This window comes from Equus caballus, chromosome 13 (assembly GCF_041296265.1).
Source record: "Equus caballus isolate H_3958 breed thoroughbred chromosome 13, TB-T2T, whole genome shotgun sequence".
In the NCBI taxonomy this organism is placed as follows: Eukaryota; Metazoa; Chordata; class Mammalia; order Perissodactyla; family Equidae; genus Equus; species Equus caballus.
Window position 1 is genome coordinate 45,201,842 of NC_091696.1, and position 19,913 is coordinate 45,221,754.

Sequence of the window (19,913 nt, forward strand, 5' to 3'; positions counted from 1 at the left end):
CCAGAAGGGAAATGACAAGTACCCAGAAATCAATTGTGAAGGCACAGAAATCTACAATCTAAATGACAGAGAATTCAAAATAGCTATCATAAAAAAACTCAATGATTTACAAGGAAATACAGATACACAGTTCAATGAAATCAGGAACTTCTTCACAAAAGAGACTGAAACTATAAGGAAAAACCAATCAGAAGTGTTGGAGATGAAAAACACAATGGATGAGATAAAGAAAAGTCTGGAATCCCTGAATAACAGAGCTGATATTATAGAGGACAGAATCAGAAACTTGGAAGACAGAAATAATAGAAATGCTTCAGATGGAGGAGAGCACTAAGACTAAAAAGAAATGAAGAAATTCTCCAAGAAATATCTGACTCAGTTAGGAAATGCAACAGAAGGATTATAGGTATTCCAGAGGGAGAAGAGAAGGATAACGGAGCTAAAAGCTTGTTCAAAGAAATAATAGCTGAGAACTTCCCAAATCTTGGGAAGCAGCTGGAAATACAAGTGAAAGAAGCTATTAGACGTCCTAATTATATCAATATTAAAAGACCTACTCCAAGACGTGTAGTAGTAAAGCTGGCAAAAGTCAATGACAAAGAAAAAATACTAAGGGCAGTAAGGCAGAAGAAAATAACTTATAAAGGAACCTCTATCAAGCTTTTAGAGCATTTCTCAGCAGAAACCTTACAGCCTGGGAGAGAGTGGAATTATGTATTCAAAATTCTGAAAGACAAAAACTTTCAGCCAAGAATACTCTATCCAGTGAATATATCCTTCAGATATGATGGAGAAATGAAAACTTTCCCAGACAAACAAAAGGAGTTCATTGCTACAAGACTCCCCTCCCCCACAAGAAATGCTCAAGAAGGCCATCATAACTGAAAAAAAAGAAAAGAAAAGAAAAGAAAGGGGTTACAAAGGCTTGAGCAAGGAGATAAATAGGTAGACAAAATCAGAAAATTGCAGCTCTCTATCAAAACAGGTTAGCAAACAATTATAATATTGAAGATAAAGGGAAGGAAAACATCAAAAATAAATATAATCTCATCATTTTTAACCACAAACTCACAACACAAGATGGAATAAGTTGTGACAATAATAACCTAGAAAGGGGAGAGGAGAGGGGTGGAATCAGCTTAGTCTAAGCAAATAAGAGGCCATCAGAAAATAGACTGTCACATCCATGAGATTTTTGATACAAACCTCATGGTAACCACTAAACAAATAATCAGAACAGAGACACAAGTGATAAATAAAAACTAAGAAAACCATCCTAGAGAGCTACCAAACTGAATCAGTAGTCTGAAATACATGGGACAAGGAACAAGGGAACAGCAGAAGAACTGGAAAATGAGCGATAAAATGGCAGAATTAAGCCCTTATGTATCAATAATCACTCTTATGTGTAAATGGATTGAGTTTTCCAATCAAAAGACACAGAGTGGCAGGATGGATTAAAAAACAAGACCTAAAAATATGCTGCCTCCAGGAAACTCATCTCAGCTCTAAAGACAAAAAAAGGTTCAGAGTGAAAGGATGGCACTTATAAATATGTATGCACCCAACACAGGAGCAGCAAAGTACATAAAGCAACTATTAACAAACCTGAAAGGAGATATTAACAACAACACAATAATAGTGGGGGACCTTACACTTGCATCACTGGATAGACCATCCAGACAGAACGTCCACAAGGAAATAGTGGATTTAAATGAAAAACTAGACCAGATGGACTTGCTAGATCTATATATAGAACACTCCATCCAAAAACAGCAGAATACACATTCTTCTCAAGTGCGCATGGAACATTCTCAAGGATAGACCATAGGTTGGGAAACAAGGTAAGCCACAATAAATTTAAGAAGTCAAAATCATATTAAGCATCTTTTCCAAACATACTGCTATGAAACTGGAAATCAACTACAAAGAAAAAGCTGGGAAAGTGACAAATATGTGGAGACTAAACAGCATGCTACTGAACAACCAATGGATCATTGAAGAAATTAAAGGAGGAATCACAAAATATCTGGAGACAGATAAGAATGAAAATACACCATACCAACTCATACAGGATGCAGCAAAAGTGGTCCTAAGAGGGAAATTCATAGCAATACAGGCCCACCTTAACAAACAAGAAAAATCTCAAATAAGCAATCTTAAACTGCACCTAACAGAATTAGAAAAAGAAGAACAAACAAAGCCCAAAGTCAGCAGAAGGAGGGAAATAATAAAAACTAGAGCAGAAATAAATGAAATTGAAACAACAACAAGACAGTAGAAAGAATCAATGAAACAAAGATCTGGTTCTTTGAGAAGATAAACAAAACTGACAAACCCTTAGCCAGACTCACTAAGAAAAAAAGAGAGAAGGCTCAAATAAATAAAATTAGAAATGAAAGAGGAGAAAGTACAATGGATACCACAGAAATGCAAAGGATTATAAGGGAATACTGTGAAAAACTATATGCTAACAAATTGGATAATCTAGAAGAAATGGATAAATTCTTAGACTCATACAACCTCCCAAAACTGAACCAAGAAGAAATAGAGAATCTGAATAGACCAATCACAAGTAAAGAGACTGAAATGATAATCAGAAACCTCCCTCAAAATGAAAGTCCAGGACCAGATGGCTTCTCTGGAGAATTCTACCAAACCTTCAAAGAAGATTTAATACCTATCCTTCTCAAACTATTCCAAAGAACTGAGGAAGATGGAACCCTTCTAACACATTCTATGAGGTCAACATCACCCTGATACCAAAGCCAGACAAGGACAACACAAAAAGGAAAATTACAGGCCAATATCGCTGAGGAACATAGATGCAAAAATCCTGAAGAAAATATCAGCAAACCGAATACAGCAATAGATTAAAAAGATCATACACCATGATCAAGTGGAATTTTTACCAGGGACACAGGGATGGTTCAACATCCGCAAGTCAGTCAGTGTGATACACCACATTAACAAAATGAGGAGTAAAAACCACATGATCATCTCAATAGATGTAGAGAAAGCATTTGACAAGATCCAACATCCATTTATGATAAAAACTCTTAATAAAATGGGTATAGAAGCACAGTACCTCAACAGGATAAGGGCCATATATGACAAATCCACAGCCAACATCCTACTAAGTGGGGAAAAACTGAAAGCCATCCCTCTGAGAACAGGAACAAGATAAAGGTGCCCACTTGCCACTCTTATTCAACATAATACTGGAGGTTTTGGCCAGAGCAATTAGGTAAGAAAAAGAAATAAAAGGAGTCTAATTAGGCAGCGAAGAAGTGAAACTCCCACTGTTTGCAGACGACATGATTTTATATATAAAAAACCCTAAAGAATCCATCAGAAACTATTAGAAATAATCAACAACTACAGCAAAGTTGCAGGGTACAAAATAAACTTAGAAAAATCAGTTGCATTTCTATACTCTAATAATGAACTAACAGAAAGAGAAGTCAAGAATACAATCCCATTTACAATTGAAACAAAAAGAGTAAAATATCTAGGAATAAATTTAACCAAGGAGGTGAAAGACCTATATAATGAAAACAATAATGTATCTTTGAAAGAAATCGATGATGACATAAAGAAATGGAAAGATATCCCATGCACATGGATTGGAAGAATAAATATAGTTAAAATGTCCATACTACCTAATGCAGTCTACAGATTCAGTGCAATCCCAATCAGAATCCCAATGGCATCTTCATGGAAATAGAACAAAGAATCCTAAAATTCATATGCGACAACAAAAGATCCCGAATAGCTAAAGCAATCCTGAGCGAAGCTGGAGGCATCACAATCTCTGACTTCATAATATACTACAAAGCTGTAATAATCAAAACAGCATGGTACTGGTACAAAAACAGGCACACAGTTCAATGGAACAGAATTGAAAGCCCAGAAACAAAACCACACATCTACAGAGAGCTGATCTTCGACAAAGGAGCCAAGAACATACCATGGAGAAAGGAAAGTCTCTTCAACAAATGGTGTTGGGAGAACTGGACAGCCACATGCAAAAAGGATGAAAGTAAACCATTATCTTTTACCATACACAAAAACTAACTCCAAATGGATCAAAGACTTGAAGGGAAGACCTGATACCATAACACTCCTAAAGAAAAACAAAGGGAGTACACTCTTTGACGTCAGGCTTAGAAGGATCTTTTCGAATACCGTGTCTACTCAGACAAGGGAAATAAAAGAAAAAATAAACAAGTGAGACTTCATCAGACTAAAGAGCTTCTGCAAGGCAAAGGAAACTGGGAACAAAATGAAAAGACAACCCACCAACTGGGAGAAAACATTTACAAATCATATATCCGACAAGGGGTTAATCTCTGAAATACGTAGAGAACTCACACAACTCAACAACAAAAGAACAAACAACCCGATCAAAAAATGGGCAGAGGAGATGAACAGACATTTTTCCAAAGAAGATATACAGGTGGCCAATAGGCACATGAAAAGATGCTCAACATCACTAATCATCAGGGAAATGCAAATTAAATCCACACTAAGATATCACCTTACACCCATTAGAATGGCTATTATCACCAAGACAAAAAATAACAAATGTTGGAAAGGGTATGGAGAAAAAGGAACCCTCATACACCACTGGAGGGAATGCAAACTGGTGCAGCCACCATGGAAAACAGTGTGGAGATTCCTCAAAAAATTAAAAATAGAACTACCATATGACCCAGCTATCCCACTACTCGGTATTTATCTAAAGAACTTGAAATCCACAATTCAGAGACTTATACACACCTATGTTCATTGCAGCATTATTTACAACAGGCAAGATGTGGAAGTAACCCAAGTGTCCATCAACTGATGATTGGATAAAGAAGACGTGGTAGATATATACAATGGAATACTACTCAGCCATAAAAAGACAAAATTGTCCCATTTGCAACAACATGGATGGACCTTGAGGGTACTATATTAAGTGAAATAAGCCAGACAGAGAAAGACAAACACTGTATGATTTCACTCATATTTGAAAGATAAAGTAACATACAGACAAAGAGAACAGTTTAATGGTTACCAGAAGGGAAGGGATTAGGGTGTGGGCACAAGGGGCGAAGGGGCACATTTATATGGTGACCAACAAATAATAATGGGCAACTGAAATTTCACAATGTTATAAACTATTATGACCGCAATAAAACAAAATTGGCACCTGTTAGACAGGCTAGCACAACCTGGATCTTTTTCCTTGGTGGACTCAGAAGGATTAGAGAGGACTTTCTTCGGTGTTATTTAATGCCCTATCAATGCACCATCCAAAATCACGCCTATAACATTTGAGTTCCACACTTTGTGAAAGGCTGAGTTTCTTTTTCCTTTTCTAGAAAGTTTTAGTTGTCTGTCCATTTGCATTTGTGTCATCTGAGCTGGACAATATCTGAAGCCATTATCATATATGATAATACGTGAAACCTGGAGTTTATGTTTACCCCGCCTGATGAGATTGGCATTTTTGGCATTCCAGCTGATAGTAAAGTAATGTGGCATTCTGTGTGGTACATGAGCCTTTTTTTCCCCAAGGGTCTGAAACACTTCTCTTTGGAGGCAGTGTATGTATGATGGCAGCTAAAAATGACGCAGGCCTAAACAAAGGGGGATTTGTCCTTTTTAAAAGAATTGAAAGAATCTCTGAGCTGGTTCATTGGGTTCCTCCAAGTGACGATGCACAGAATCACAGCTGGGACCACCCAGGCTGAGCTCTGCAGCCACACAGCTCCGGGCTCGCGGTTAGTGAGTCCTGAGTCTCAAGGAGTGGCCCCTGTGTGAATCCAGAGGCCTCGATCAGTACTATGAGCCCCAATAATGAGTCCCATGAGTGACTGCACGGTCAGAGCATGATCAGAGAGGACAAGTTCTCATGTACTGATGTCTTTGGTGCCTTTGGAGTATCACTTTCATCCAGTACCACTTTCATCACCTTGGGACAACCCTAGTTCTTGTGCAAGATTTCCAATTTCACTTTGCAGTCACTTCCTGTTGTATGTTATTCAGACTCTCCGGCCATAGTGAAAAATTCACTCTGAAATCTCAGTGGTTTAATATCCAAAAGCTTATTTCTAAATCACAGTATCTGTCCAAAGTGTGAGGCTTCAATGTATCATGGCTGGACCATCCCAGCTACTTCACCAGGGGAGGGAGCATGGAGAACTCACACCTGCTCTTCAGCCCGGAAATGATACACGCCAGCTTTGCTTACAGCTCATTGGCCAGAATTAGTCACAAGGATGCAAACTAACAGCAAGGGAGGCTGGGAAATGTAGTCTTCCCATGCCCAGAGAGAGGAAAATGAACTGGTGATGGTCTGCCACACATTGTGTTTGAATGGGGATGCTTATTAATGGGAGGGGTGTTTGAGTGGGGATTAATTTTATAAATGGTCAGATCATTAGGAGACATTTTTGTACTGGGATCAGTTTGCCTTGTTACGCAGCAGGGACTGTGATAATGAATGCTCGGAGGGTGAGCATCCTCTGATTCCGTGAAATTCCCACGGCATCGCCTGGAGGGGTGGGGATCGAGAGTAGCATTGTAGCTCACACAGAGCTACTCCTTCCTGGCCTGGTGCCCGCCCTGTGCTGCTTCCAAGAGGTGTGACGCTTTTCTGAATTAGGGATTTTCATTGGTCCTCACCCTTCCTCCTCCACAAGGAATTGTTGGTGTCTGGATGCAACATGGAACAGTTCCTCCTGCCAGACTTTGCCCGGTAAAGTCTCCAGGCGAGGGAAGATGAGAAGAGCTGTTTTCGATTTTCTAAAGCCCCATTAAAAGTTCCTTGTTTTTCGTTTTACTTTTGCTTTGTCTTTGAGAAGTTTAAATTTCTCTCTCTCCCTCTTTAGCGCATCTCTCTCTCCGGGCTTTGAACGCGATCCCTCGCCCCGCGGTGCCCTGTGAAAATGTTGGTGCTTCTGGCTTTCATCATCATCTTCCACATCACCTCTGCCGCGTTGCTTTTCGTCGCCACCATCGACAATGTAAGTTCCCTTTTCTTTGGGCCATCCCTGAAGCCCTGGATCCTAGAGTCCATAGAAGCAGGATTGAGAAACCCCCAGGGTGATTATAATTTGGGGAGGTCCTCCCTACCAAGGCATGCCCGTCTCAGCCCGGGCCTGAGGACTCTTGGCCCAAGTGTGGGGGTTCGGAGCATCCCATGTTTAGGTCTGGATGGGCAGTGACCTTGGTCCTCTCATCTCTGAGTCCCCCACAGAGCCTGGCGTAATGTCTTGGGTGTTGGGAGCCCTTTCAGGATGCGGCTTAAATTCAGGCTTCCTCAGGTCAGTCCCTCAACCTTGGCACTGTTGTCATTTTGGGCTGGATCACTCTTGCAGGAGCCATCCTGTGCACGGTAGGATGTTTAGCAGCATCCTTGGTCTCCACCCACTGGATGCCAGCAGCACTCCCACCCCTAGTTGTGACACCAAAAATGTCTTCAGACACTGCCAAGTGTCCCATGGAGGGGCAAAGTCACCACTGGTTGCGGATCATTGCTCTAGATCCCCCAGGTGACCCACCCCAGGTGCTCTCTGCCCCTCCTGGCTCCGACACCTCCTTGCCAACAGGATCCCCGTTGCTAGCCCATCTGGCCGTCCCCTCCACCAGTACCCTTTAGCATCCAGCTCACAGCCACGTGGCGGGAATGTGTTTGGTCAATGACCTGTTGGCATGGATTAATATCCATCCTAGCAGGAATTAAAGCTATTTACTAGGGGTCGTCTATGCCCTGTACCCTGATCCGAAGCCCTGGCTTCAATCCTGATAATTGCAGACTGCAGGGACATTTAGAGTCAGAAACGCTGCCCAGAAAGCCAAAAAGTGCACCCTATATGTGGCCACCGGTTCTGCCTACACGTAGACTCCTGTTGACGAGGCATCATAATGATAATAGGCCGTCGTGACACATGTCGCCTAGAGTGCTTACCCTGGCCAGGTCCTGTGCAAGGCCCTTTATGTGCAACACCTCATTGGATCCTCCCTCACATCTGCGAGATGGGTCCTCTCCTGCCACTATTTTATGACGAGGGCGCTGACCCTCCGAGCAGGTCGGACGCCCACTGGAGTTTACACGGCAACAAGTGGCAGAGCTGGCATTGGAACCCTTCCAGAGGCTTCCGAGCCTAGAACCTGTAAGGGGCGATGAGTCCAGTGGTCGGGTTTGGGTTCCTGGAGGTTCTCGAAGAGCTGCTGTGAGTGGCCAGGGCAGGGATCCCATTGATGCTGTGGGTTAAATATTTGGACCAATCATTATCCAAAGGGCCCGTGCTCTGTGAAATAAATGGTATTGAATGTGCTTTTAAAATCTCCTTTTTCTATTTCTTGCATCGAATCCTTTGGGATTCTCAAAAGGTCCCAGACATAGTGAAAGGGATAGACAGACATCAGGGACACAAAAGCCATCAGCCACAGTCCAGTTGATCCCATGTTGGACCCCTGGGTATTTCGTTGACTGTGGCACTTACTGAGAAGGCCCAGATGGGCGTTTTTGCCAGTCAGGGCGTCGTGGTATTCATTGTGAGTTAGGAGTTGTGCTTGGCGCTGTAGCTGGGCACGTAGTGGGAGCTCAGCGAACGTTCGTTGCTGGCACGGATGGGTGGGGGAGATTCCAGTCTTTGGGTGGATGGAAAGCGGAAGGAGGGCCATCTCGGGGCAGAGAGCAGCAGAAGCAGAGAGAAACGAAAGCATCTGGATGGAAGACAGGAGAAAGGGATAGACAGACGTTAGGGGCAAAAAAAGCCCTGAAATCTGATCATTTCACCCACACCGCCTTTTCCCTAGATTTCATCCTCTTCCACTGCCCCCTGACATTCCCCTGTAGTTCTTGCGAAACTTACCACCGTCTGCTCTTGTTGCCGCCACGGAGCCTCATCTCCTCTCCCACGCCCGGTGAGGGCTGGACCTTCTCTTTCCTTGCAGCAGACCAGCAGCTTCGGCATCACCTGGGGGCCTGAGGGGAATGCAGAATCCCAGGCCCCGCCCCAGACCTCTCGAATCCCCAGGGGATGCGCGTGCACGCTGCCGATGGAGAAGCGCTCGTCGCAAGTACTTCTTTACTGCGTGCCGCAGCCCTAATTAGGAGTCAGCGTTTTCATCGTTAACACGCAGCCTTTCCCTGTGTTTCCGTTTTGTCCTCCAGGCCTGGTGGGTAGGAGAAGAGTTCTTTGCAGACATCTGGAGAGTGTGCATCAACAACACGAATTGTACAGAAATCAATGACACCTTTACGGGTGAGTGTGAAGCTGGCTGAGAAGCACTGAGTGAGAAAAGGATGCTCGGGAGAAAGACGTCCCGACTCTCTGATTCCTCACCCCTCCTCACTCCCAGCACACTGAGGCGGGCCTGGCTGAGTGCCCGGTGCGTGCTGGTGCAGGGGACACATAAGCTGGAGACAGGAGGGGTATGGAGAGGCCAGAAGCCGGGGCGGGGGGAGCACCAACCCCACCAAAGTTGGGCCCCACCCTTCTCTTCTCTGTTTCTTGGCCAAGCAGAGTTTCCCTTCCTCACCCTTTCTCAGCTTCAGCCCTCTTCTAGAATCTTCTCTCTGTTCCTCTTTTGTCCAAGTCTTGCCTCTAAGTAGGTTCCGAGACTAGAGTTTATATTTGGGTCACATCCCGCATCTCGGCAGCCTGCTGTGGCAGAAATCCAAGAGCCAGACCTTTATGTGACCTCACTTTGGGCGGGTCGTTTGAGCCCTCAGAGTCTTAGTATCCCCAGCCGTAAAATGGAGCTGGAGGCGGCGGACCCGCCGTGCTGCCTCTGCGCACGGGCTGAAGTACACAAAAATGCTTTATCAGTGCAGAAAACCCCACTTAAAAACGTGGTGCCCGCTCTCCTTCGCTGTGGATCGAGTGGTTGTTTTCGGTTGCGGAACTGATGGCAGAGGCTCTGTGGGAGCCGAAGCCTGATAAAATACGAGAGGCCCGCTTCCACTGGATGTCTCAGACAGACCACGCATCGCTTAGGGCAAGCGTGTCCCAAATAGGACGTGACATACTTATCCTAAAATGTTATTTGTGGTTTATCTGCTGTTCCCATTTAACGGGCATCCCGTTTTTGTGTTTGTTTTTGTTTGTTTGCTGAATCTGGCAATCCACGTCGGGGAGCGAGGGACCCTGCTCGCTGGGTCCAAAGACTCCCCATTCCCTCAGTGACAACCTCAACATTCGTAATGACAGCGGCAAAATACCAATGGAAGGCATCGATTCCTGAAGGTTTACTGCAAGTCGTGGGCTGAGGCCTTTACATAAGTGATCTCAGAGCCCTATCAGACAGGGACCAGTGGCCTGTTTTAAGATGGGGAAACTGAGGCACAGAGCAGAAACCCAAGGTCACACAGCCAGGAGAAAATGATGGAGCCAGGATTCCGATCTAGCAGTGACTACTTCTGAAATTTGTGCTCTCTGCCCCATACTGCAACTGTGCCACTGCCCGTCTCGGGTCTCTTCGACCGCCACAGTGCCCCATGACCCTGGATACAGCCATTCTCCCTGCCCAGCGACCCCCAACTGCCACCATGTGCGTGGGAAGCTGGTGAGCTCGCTGTGCTGGTGGCAATGTTTCCAGGCCTCTATGGTTTGCGTCCCACATCCTCTGTGTGTGATCATTCACCTGTTCTTTTTCTTTAAAGTGACAGAGGTCGGCAAGCTACCAGCCAAATTTAGTCCAAGGAGCTGAGAATGGTTTTTACCTTTATAAAGAGCTGTAAAAAAAAACAAACCACAGAACCCAACACCAAGAAGACATGCAATAAGGCACTGTAGGGCCACCGAGCCTCAAATATTTCCTGTGTGGCCTTTACAGAAAAACCTTCCAACCCTACTTAAAAACAGTTCACTTTTTCCTCACGTAAATTTATTTTCGGGGGAACTTTCTCTCCCTTTCATAAAAGATAAACTGATATCACTTGTCTCATAAAAGAAAGAAAAGTTTAAAAAAATGATACATTGAAAACCGAACGATGTTATTAATTCTGACCAGATGCACTTGCCCCCTGAAGGCCCTAAGCCCACTTCTGGTTCTTTCCTTGTTAAAAAACAAAACGACAGCCCAAACCCAGGTGTGAGCAGGTGTTGCAGAAGTGCTGAAGCGCCCCGTGGAGAACTCCTCCTCCAGGTCCTGAGACGGCCTGAAACAGGAGCAGACTGAGCCTCCCTCTCAGGAGGCGGGTTTTCTGGTTCGGCGCCCCAATGGGTTCCACCTCCATCAGCCTCATGGGCACCCGTGGCACGTCCGCACCCGCCCCCCAACTATGCGAAACCCTGTTCTAAAAACGTGCATCCGTCTTCCTCCTAAAGCCGTTGTCTCTAGGGAAGGCCGTGACAGAATGCCATGCACTGGGTGGCTTAAACCGCTGACATTTATTTCTCCCAGGGTGCCTGCAGATCCTGGTGAGGACTCGTCCTGGTCTGCAGGCAGCGCTCTCGCTGTGTCCTCATGTGGTGGAGCGCGGCGGGCGAGAGCAAGCTGTCATGTGCCTTTCATAAGGGCGCTAATCCTGTTCCCAAGGGCTCCACCCTCATGACCTAATCACCTCCAAAAAGCACCCCCACCTTGGGGGTTAGGATGTCAACATATGAATTTTGGGGCCTGGGGACACATTCAGTCCACAGCAGACATGTTTTCCATCCAGTTATGCGCTGCTTAACGATGGGGATACGTTCTGAGAAATTCGTCGTTAGTTGATTTCATGGTTGTGTGAATATCACAGAGCACACTTACACACACCTACGTGGGGTAGCCTACTGCACGCCTAGGCTCGATGGTACTCATCTTATGGGACGACCATTGTATATGCAGTCCATCATTGTCCAAAACATCATTATGTGGCGCATGACTGTATTTGCCCCGTCACCTGGGGTACTTACTAAAAATACAGATTCCTGGTGCCTGGCCCAGAACAACTGTATCGGAATCTCAAGGAGAGAGGCCCAGGAGTCTCTGTTGTTAACAAGCCCCTGGATGATTCTTGAGATTGGGCAAATTTGGGAAGCGCTACTCTAAGCAAGAGGGTCACAACCTTGGCCCCACGTTGGAATCCCCTGGGGGACTTCACCCTCCCCCGACGCCTTGTCCCAACACCAGAGCTTCTGACCTATTTAATTTACTCTAATTTACAAACAGGGAAATGCACACTTCTTAAGGGCTCAGTGTTAGGAGTTTTGACAGTTACACATACGCCCATGTGAGCACCAACCAAAGCAAGACGGAACATTCCTGTCACTCCAGAAAGTTCCCTCGGGCCCCTTCCCACTTGGTTCGGACCACGCCCTGCCCCTGGGGCAGCCAGTCCTGATTTCTGTCGCTAGAGTTTCCTTTCGCCTGTTGTGGACTTCACGCGAATGGGGTCACACAGTGTGTATTTGTGTGTGTGCCCGCCTGGCTTCTTTACTCACCATAAGGAACGGGGCAGGGGGTCAGCTGCTCTCTGGATGATGCTAATGTGCAGCCAGAATGAACCAAGATCCATCGCTCTAAACACTTAGTACATAGTTACTAATCATTGCAAGTTTTAGGCAAAATTGCAAAATTGCAAAAAAAAAAAAAAGGTTTGCCCTTGGATTTTCCTCTGCAGCTTTGGGGGCAGTCCCCTCACCTGCCTCAGCTGCGTCCTAGTGATAACATTCGGCCCGCACACAGCACTCCCCTTTCGCCGGCACCCCCTGAAATCCTGCCATGGATGAATCCACTCTACTGTCCCCACCGGATGAGGTGGGAGCTGTTACTATCCGCAGTTTATGGGGGAGGAAACTGAGGCCCATGCAGGTGCTCCAGTCCATGCCCCTTGACCCTTCCTTGCGCCTGCGGTGCGGAGCTCCAGCCGGGTCCTCCCGCACGCAGCACCCTCCACCCGCGACCCGCTCCCTTCTCCGCTCAGCCTTCGCTGGACCGAGCCCCAGCTTGCCCACCCCCCATCTCTCCTGCCCCCTCTCTGAGGCTCATCTGAAACAGTTCCCTTCCCCTGTTCCTAAGCAGCAATCCAGGTTTGCTGTCTTCGAGGGTATTATGTCGTCCACAGCCCACTCAGTCCCGAGAGCCCCAAGTCCCCGAGAAGCACCCGGAGATCTTTCTAACATGCAGCCCCCCATCCCGACCCATCCCATCCTGTCCTCTTGAACTGGAATCTGAGAGTTTGTACTTTAAAAACCCCCCAACCATGAGCCACACATTCGGGAGCAGTGTCCCAGCCCAGAAAGGAGGCAGAGCAGGTGGCTCTTGCTCCATTTACCAGATGAGGACATGGAGGGTGGTCCCATCAAGGCACAAATGGACGCTAGAGGGAGGGTGTCGGGAGGACTCCTGGCTGCCCTCTGCGCTCACCGGACGCCCCGCCCATCTGCCTCCTGTCATCCCCGCCCTGGAGCTGCCGCTGTCCCGGTGCGCCCCGGGCCCGGGCGGTCCGCGGTCCTCAGTCGTGCGCCCCTGCCCTTTCCCCACAGGTTACTCCATGCTGCAGGCGGTCCAGGCCACCATGATCCTGTCCACCATTCTCTGCTGCGTCGCCTTTCTCATCTTCGTGCTGCAGCTCTTCCGCCTCAAGCAGGGAGAGAGATTCGTCTTAACCTCCATCATCCAGCTCATGTCATGTAAGTAACACCGCGGGCTTCCTGGAGGAGGCGCTCCCTCCCCGCCAGAAGCCAGGAGGAGTGGAGGCAGGTGAGGATTTGGAAAGAAGTCGGCTGCCCTGCCGTGGCAGGACACTTTATATTTTGGAGTTTGGTTTACGTTTAGTTAGGGGTCCGGGGAGGCATTCTGAAGATGTGGAGCCTGAGCTGGGATGTAGAATGAGTAGGAGTTGCTGTCTCGAATGTGCTGTCTTCGTCCAGAGGGGAGGGAACAGTGTGCCAGGCAGAGGGAACAGCATGACTGGAGCCTTGTGATGGGAGAGACTGACAGATGGTCAGTGGGGCTGCAGCGTAGAGATGGGGGAGCATGATGGGAGCTGGGGGTCTTGTAAGCCTTGTAGCATTTGGAGGTCTTCGTCTGAAGCTGGTGAGAAGCCATCAGCAGGTTTTAGGCTGGTTGGTGTCAGAAGTGCCCACTTTGGGCCAGGCCTCTGCGGGCTGCTGGAGATAAGAGATGAACTGGACCCGGCTGCAATCTTGGAGGAACTTAGAGAAAAAAGATGTCTCAGAGCACTTTTTTCTCCTTTTGAATTTTAGGCTGAAATCGGAGGAAGAGTCCTTATGCCACAACATGGTCATTCGTCATTGTTTCTCAGTAAACAGTCAAAGCTTTCTGATGACAAAAACTTGAAGCCCCTTCCACTGTATCCAATCCCTCTGGGGACCTTTCTGAAGTGCAAACCCCCAAAGCCCCATCCTGACCTTTTGAACCAGAATCTGCCAGCTTAGGACCTGGGAATTTGTGCTTCCCATGAGCCATGCATTTGGGAGCGGTGACCCAGACCGAGAGGCCAAAAGTGGTGCCAACTTTCCCAACGGCCCCAGCGAGGTGGTGAGGGACGTTGACCCTGCCCCTTCCTGTACTTTCTCTGTGTCTCCCCGTCAGAGGCACAGACACCCCACTGCTCTCCCATCAAAGGCAGCTGAATCCTGTCACTCGCATACAGACAGGGAACTTGGGGAGTTACCAGTCGAAGTTTATTTTCTGTCATTGTCCCCATTTGTCTATTTGTCTGTACGGCCAGTTAGTCAAAACTGATGACCTTCATATATATACGTAGGAAAATTCCCCAGCAACCCCTTTGGCCCGTCTGCCCCAAGCCTGCAGTGTGTCGATGCCACGTCAGCCAGGGATTTTCAGGTGTGAGCGACAGATACTCTGTAACGTATGTAAGAGATGGGATTCTGTGGTAGCTCGTAAGAATTGAAGGAAAAGCTGAAAACCAGATCTTGGAAAGTGGAGCCAGGCAGCAGGACCCGACAGGCAGTTTCGTCAGGAAGATGCCACCAGAATCGAGGAGCTTGGACAGTGTGACTTTGCTGTAGATTCGAGTCTCCAGGGGCGAGTGTCTGATCGGCTGAGATTGTCTTAGGAGCTCAGCCCCCAGCCGGAGAAGGGCTAGGCATCCTGATGGACAGTCTCATCCAAACCGCCTGGCCAGGAGAGACAATAGGTCCCCCAAGGAAAATCAGGGTCCTTAGCCTCATCCGGCCACTAATGTCTATGAATGTTGGGACTCCAGGTGATTCACTTAGGATGCTTTTGGCTGCAAGTAAGAGAAAATCCAATTAACAGTGATTTCACCCCACAAAGACCTTTACTTTTTTTTTACATAGCTAATACCCTAGAAGTGGAAGGTGCCAGAGTTGGTTTGGCAGCTCATTGGCATCATCAAGACCTGTACTTTTTTTTATCCTTCTACACTATCATCTTCAGAGTGTCAGTGATGACCTCCTCGTGGCCCCAAAAAGGCTGCCGCAGCTCCAGACATTCATCCTGACCTAACAGTCTTTAAAGCAGTAAGCAAGGGAAAGTACAGCAACAAAAAAAATGCTTTCTCCTCCTTCATCTCTCTCTTTTCAGGGAGTAATATTTTTCACTGAAGGATTTTCTGTGGCCAGAACTGGGACACATACAGATCCATAAACTATAACAAGTAAACAGGAATAGGATTGCCAAGGGAAGCTGGCAGACTATGGCCCAGAGGCCAAATCTGGCCCACTGCCTGTTTTAGTATATAAAATTTTACTGCATCACAGCCCCACCCACTCATTAGTGTCTTGTCGGCGGCTGCTTTCATGCTACAACGGCAGAGTTGTGTAGTTGTGACAGAGACTGTATGGGGCTCGCAAAACCTTAACTGTTAACTGTCCGGCTGACCCATGGCTTAGACCTTTTATGACTTATCCTCTGGGCTGGGTAGATGGCTGCCCAAACAAAATTAGGTTCAGCTGGCAAGAAAGGAAGGCAAAATGGCTACAGGGCAGGCAGCAATATTCTGCCACAAAATATTCGCTGTAATCTTTCCAATAGATAAAATAAATACCTACTGCTAGTAAAAGCTGATGTTTGTCCGCAGCTCCGGACATACCGGTCCATGGTTGACTTGCATCCTTGCTGTCTTCCGACAGGCCTGTGCGTCATGATTGCAGCTGCCATCTACACAGACCGGCGTGAAGACCTTCACAAAGAGAACCCAAATTTCTATCGGCTGATCTCGGACGGCACATACGGCTACTCCTTCATCCTGGCGTGGGTGGCCTTTGCCTTCACCTTTGTCAGCGGCCTCATGTACCTGATATTGAGGAAGCGCAAATAGAACCCGAGGAGGCAGGTCGCTGTCGCTGCAGTACAGAATCCACACTCAGATAACCGTTTTGTATATAATCATTTTTTTTTCCCCGTGGTTTTTCTAGCAAACGTATTGTTTCCTTTAAAAGCCAAAAGAAGAGAAGCGTTCGGCATTCTTGAGATCACAGAATGGACTGTGAAGGCTGGAGTTCAGAATTCCTGCCCGTCCGAGAGTTCAACACGACAAAGCCCCAAATCCAGCAGTGCTCAGATCCAAAGCTATTCCGCCAGATGTTTCGTAACCACAGGGACGTAATGTGATATGATGTGACAAGAGACCGAGAAAGCCAGCTCTCGGGGGACGCCTTCCCCTAGGTTTGGGCCACACCAAGCCCCGCTCCCTTCAGCCGTCCTTCCTGAGTCTCTCCGCGTTGGTGGTGGAAGGGGGGGTGAGGGGATCCTGGTGAAGGATGAAGCCTCAGATGTTTAGCCGCGTTCCACGTGAGAAACAGGTCTCGCCCGCCGTGTTCTGTCTGTATCCAACCCTCCTGTAACGGGCTGGGTTCAGAGAGGGCCCCTCAGGTTCCCCAAGAACATCACCTGCTGCCTTAGGGGAGGTGATGATTGATCTGGAGGTCAGGCTCCCCCTACTCTCAATGTGTGATCCCCGGAACGCCTTGTAAAATGCAGACTCTCAGGGTCCCTCCCCAGGCCTCCAGAATCAGGGTCTTCAGGGACGGGGCCCGGGAACCTGCATTTCTAACAAGCTCCTCCGTTATGCTTAGATGTGTTAAAATTGAAGACCACGGTCCCAGGACCGGACGAGCAGAGCTGCCTCAGAAATGTTAAAGATCTCATGTCGAGGTGGGCGGGTGGGTCTCGACCCCCCTAACCTTGGCCTCCCTCAGCTCTTGGTTCTTCACTGTCTTCCACAGCTGCTTCCATCTGGACCACCCAGGCTCCAGTCCCAGGCCAGGCAGGCGATAGCCAGACACCCTGGGGGCAGGGCTGGACAGCCCCACTCTAACACAGAGGCCTCTCCCTTCTCTTCCTGCCCTGCCTTCATGGCTGGCTGACCTCTGCTAATCCCCGTTGCAGAGCCTCAGAGGACTCATCCCCCATTCATTCATTCATTCATTCAGTCATCAATATTGATTATGGAATCTTGTGCGCCAGGCACAGGGGCAACCCTGTCGAGACCATCTCTCTCCGCATGGGACTCATAGTCTAATAGAGGAGATAGGTTAAAAACCAGTTAGGAAAACTAATTACAAACAAAATTGCAAAGAACACAACCAAGGATTCGAAAGAGAGGCCCACAGGGCGAGAGGGAGCCTGCTTTACCCCTGCTGACTTTTAAAGGCTCCTAGAGGCATTTAGATTGGCCTGAATACCACGCCACTTAGCCTGCGCAGGTGGCATTCATCGGGCCGTACCCGTCTTTGTTCCAGCCAGAGAACACTTACTTCCTTGGAGGGTCCCAGGGTCCTGACAGCACGTGAAGCCATGAGGGGGACCCCAGATTGCCGTGGTTCTCAAACTTTAGTGGCACAAATGCCGTCTGGTGGTGGGGGGCGGTTCTGCCTTGCCAGGGACTGGGCGAATGCGCATTCCGGCAATTGTGAGACTATACGGAGAAATACGGCTTTAGAGAGTTTGTCTTTAGGCGAAAAAGCGCTGTAAGGTGTGTGGGAAGGCAGGGGACTCCGGGAAGTGCCTTGAGAGAAACTCTTTGTGCCCCAGTGTCTTTTCCCTCCGGTATTTTGAGCGGGCTGCTGGGGAGGTGTGCCCCGGCCGGGGCTGGGGCCTGTCCACCTGTCTCAGCGCTGGCGCCATTTAAGTGCTGCTGCGCTTGACCTAAGTGTCTCGATGATGTGCCATCAGCCCTGTTCTAGTGGAGCTGGGGAGAGGTCTGGTCTGAGTAGTTTCAGGGCCACCGTGGAAAGCTCTTTAGTGCAAGATTGGGTTTTCTCTCCATCTATGCATTCATTCATTCATTCATTCATTGTTTGTTCATTTTGAGCAGAATGTTAAATGCTTTCTATGGTCCAGGCACCGTATGGGGCTCTGAAGACAGGGGCAAGCAAATCTAGACATATTCCCCAGGAAGAAGCCATCCACACAGTGCAGGATGACACAGGGCCAGTGACAAGACAAACTGCCCCCTCCTGCCTCAAGGGAAAACTGTCAGTCGTCATGTTGTGGGTAGGAGCGGGGGTCACACCCCTGGGGTTTGCAGGATGCTATGAGATGCTACCTCAAGGAGGAAGGTGGGTCTAGGTGCCCCCAAGGTTTCTACCCAGGTGGCTTCTCTATAATTTCCTGGGAGCCACAGTGAAACAAACAAAGCCCCTTAGAGCGGGCAATCTGGAAAATCCCCAGGCAATGCATGAATTTCCTGCACAAAAAGCTTCAGGAGTATGTGAGTATCTGAATGAGCCCATGGGTTTTCCTGGCTGGTTGCCACTGCTGTGTAGCACTCAGTGGCTATGTCCATCTGTGAGGCCAGGGTTTTGTGAAATGGGAGCTGCCTTTTCCCCGCCGTGCGACATGCGCTGGGAGGCGAGAAGAGGTGATGGCGTGAGGGAGAGAAGTTCCGACCTCACCCGTAGGTAGAAGCAGTGCTCGCTTGGTGCTTATGGTCAGTTATTCAAGAGCAGCAACAACAAAGAAAATGAGCCGAGACATCCAAGAAGCACATCTCAGGACCAAATATCTTACTGGTAACACCTGTATTTGAAGGAACCGTAGTTTGCGCCTTTTCGGACATTTTTATAAAGTACTGTAATTCTTGCATTGAGGGGCTGTGGATGGAGGACCGACTAACTCGTTTTGTCATTTGCATTAAAATTCCTTTGGGTCTCTGTTCCAATGAGTTTGGAGAATGCTTGGTTTGTGGCTCTGTGCGAATGTGTGTACTGATACCCGAACACAGGACAATCGGACGCTTGCCCGCTCCCGCACACTCTCGGCTCCAGGTTGTGCGCCTGTGTGCATGTAATCGACAGGCTGCGGTCCCAGGATGCTCTGTATTAATTGATGATGAAGAAACCCAGACCCCCAAGCCTGTATGTAAACACACTAAACACAGAAGCTTAGATAGAAGCATCGTTTCAAATCTGCCTGGATGGGGAATGACTAAACTTGCTAATAGTTGAACCGTTACTTACAATAAATACAGCAAATTGGACAGTTTTGTGTACTGGGGGGCAGTGGTGATGGGAGACGCTTGGGGAAGGCCGAGAGGTTAAGTTTGAATCTTGGTTTGGGGACAAAGGTGATGTTAGGGTAGTTAGAGGCTTTCTACTTGATGTGTCTTTAAAATAGTCCATTTTCTATGTTTTGTATAATCTGAGACTGTACATGAAAAATAAAGTTTAAAACCAAATTGCCCGGAGCGACAGACTCTAATGTTCCCATCATCTAGGGTAAAATGCTACTATTTTGAGTGGCAGTGGGTCACGTGATTTCTCATCAAGGTGACAATGGGCCATTTTTCCAGGGAGCCGTTGAGCTCTCGTAATTCATGGGACAGTCCCCAGCTCCTTCTGCTTCTTTAAAGGGGCCGGCTTCCTGGGTGAATGACCTGCGGTTGCCAAGGGCCCCACGCTTGGTTAATGATCTGCCAGCACCGTCTTAAAATCCTTAATGCTATTCGAACAAACAGCCCACGTTTTCATTTT

The 19,913-nt window shown here is 47.6% G+C and overlaps 1 protein-coding gene across 2 annotated transcripts in view; it reads left to right on the forward strand.

Annotated features, from left to right (window-relative positions):
* EMP2 (epithelial membrane protein 2) overlaps positions 1–19,618 on the forward strand; it is a 41,581-nt gene extending 21,963 nt beyond the window's left edge. For both annotated transcript variants that reach the window (XM_001492290.5, XM_070231035.1), the window contains exons 2-5: positions 6,882–7,016; positions 9,173–9,263; positions 13,473–13,619; positions 16,071–19,618. In XM_001492290.5, coding sequence (XP_001492340.1) covers positions 6,939–7,016; positions 9,173–9,263; positions 13,473–13,619; positions 16,071–16,258 — 504 coding nt within the window. In that variant the 5' untranslated portion in view covers positions 6,882–6,938 and the 3' untranslated portion in view covers positions 16,259–19,618. The remainder of the gene's footprint in view (positions 1–6,881; positions 7,017–9,172; positions 9,264–13,472; positions 13,620–16,070) is intronic.
* Positions 19,619–19,913: the final 295 nt, after the last annotated feature.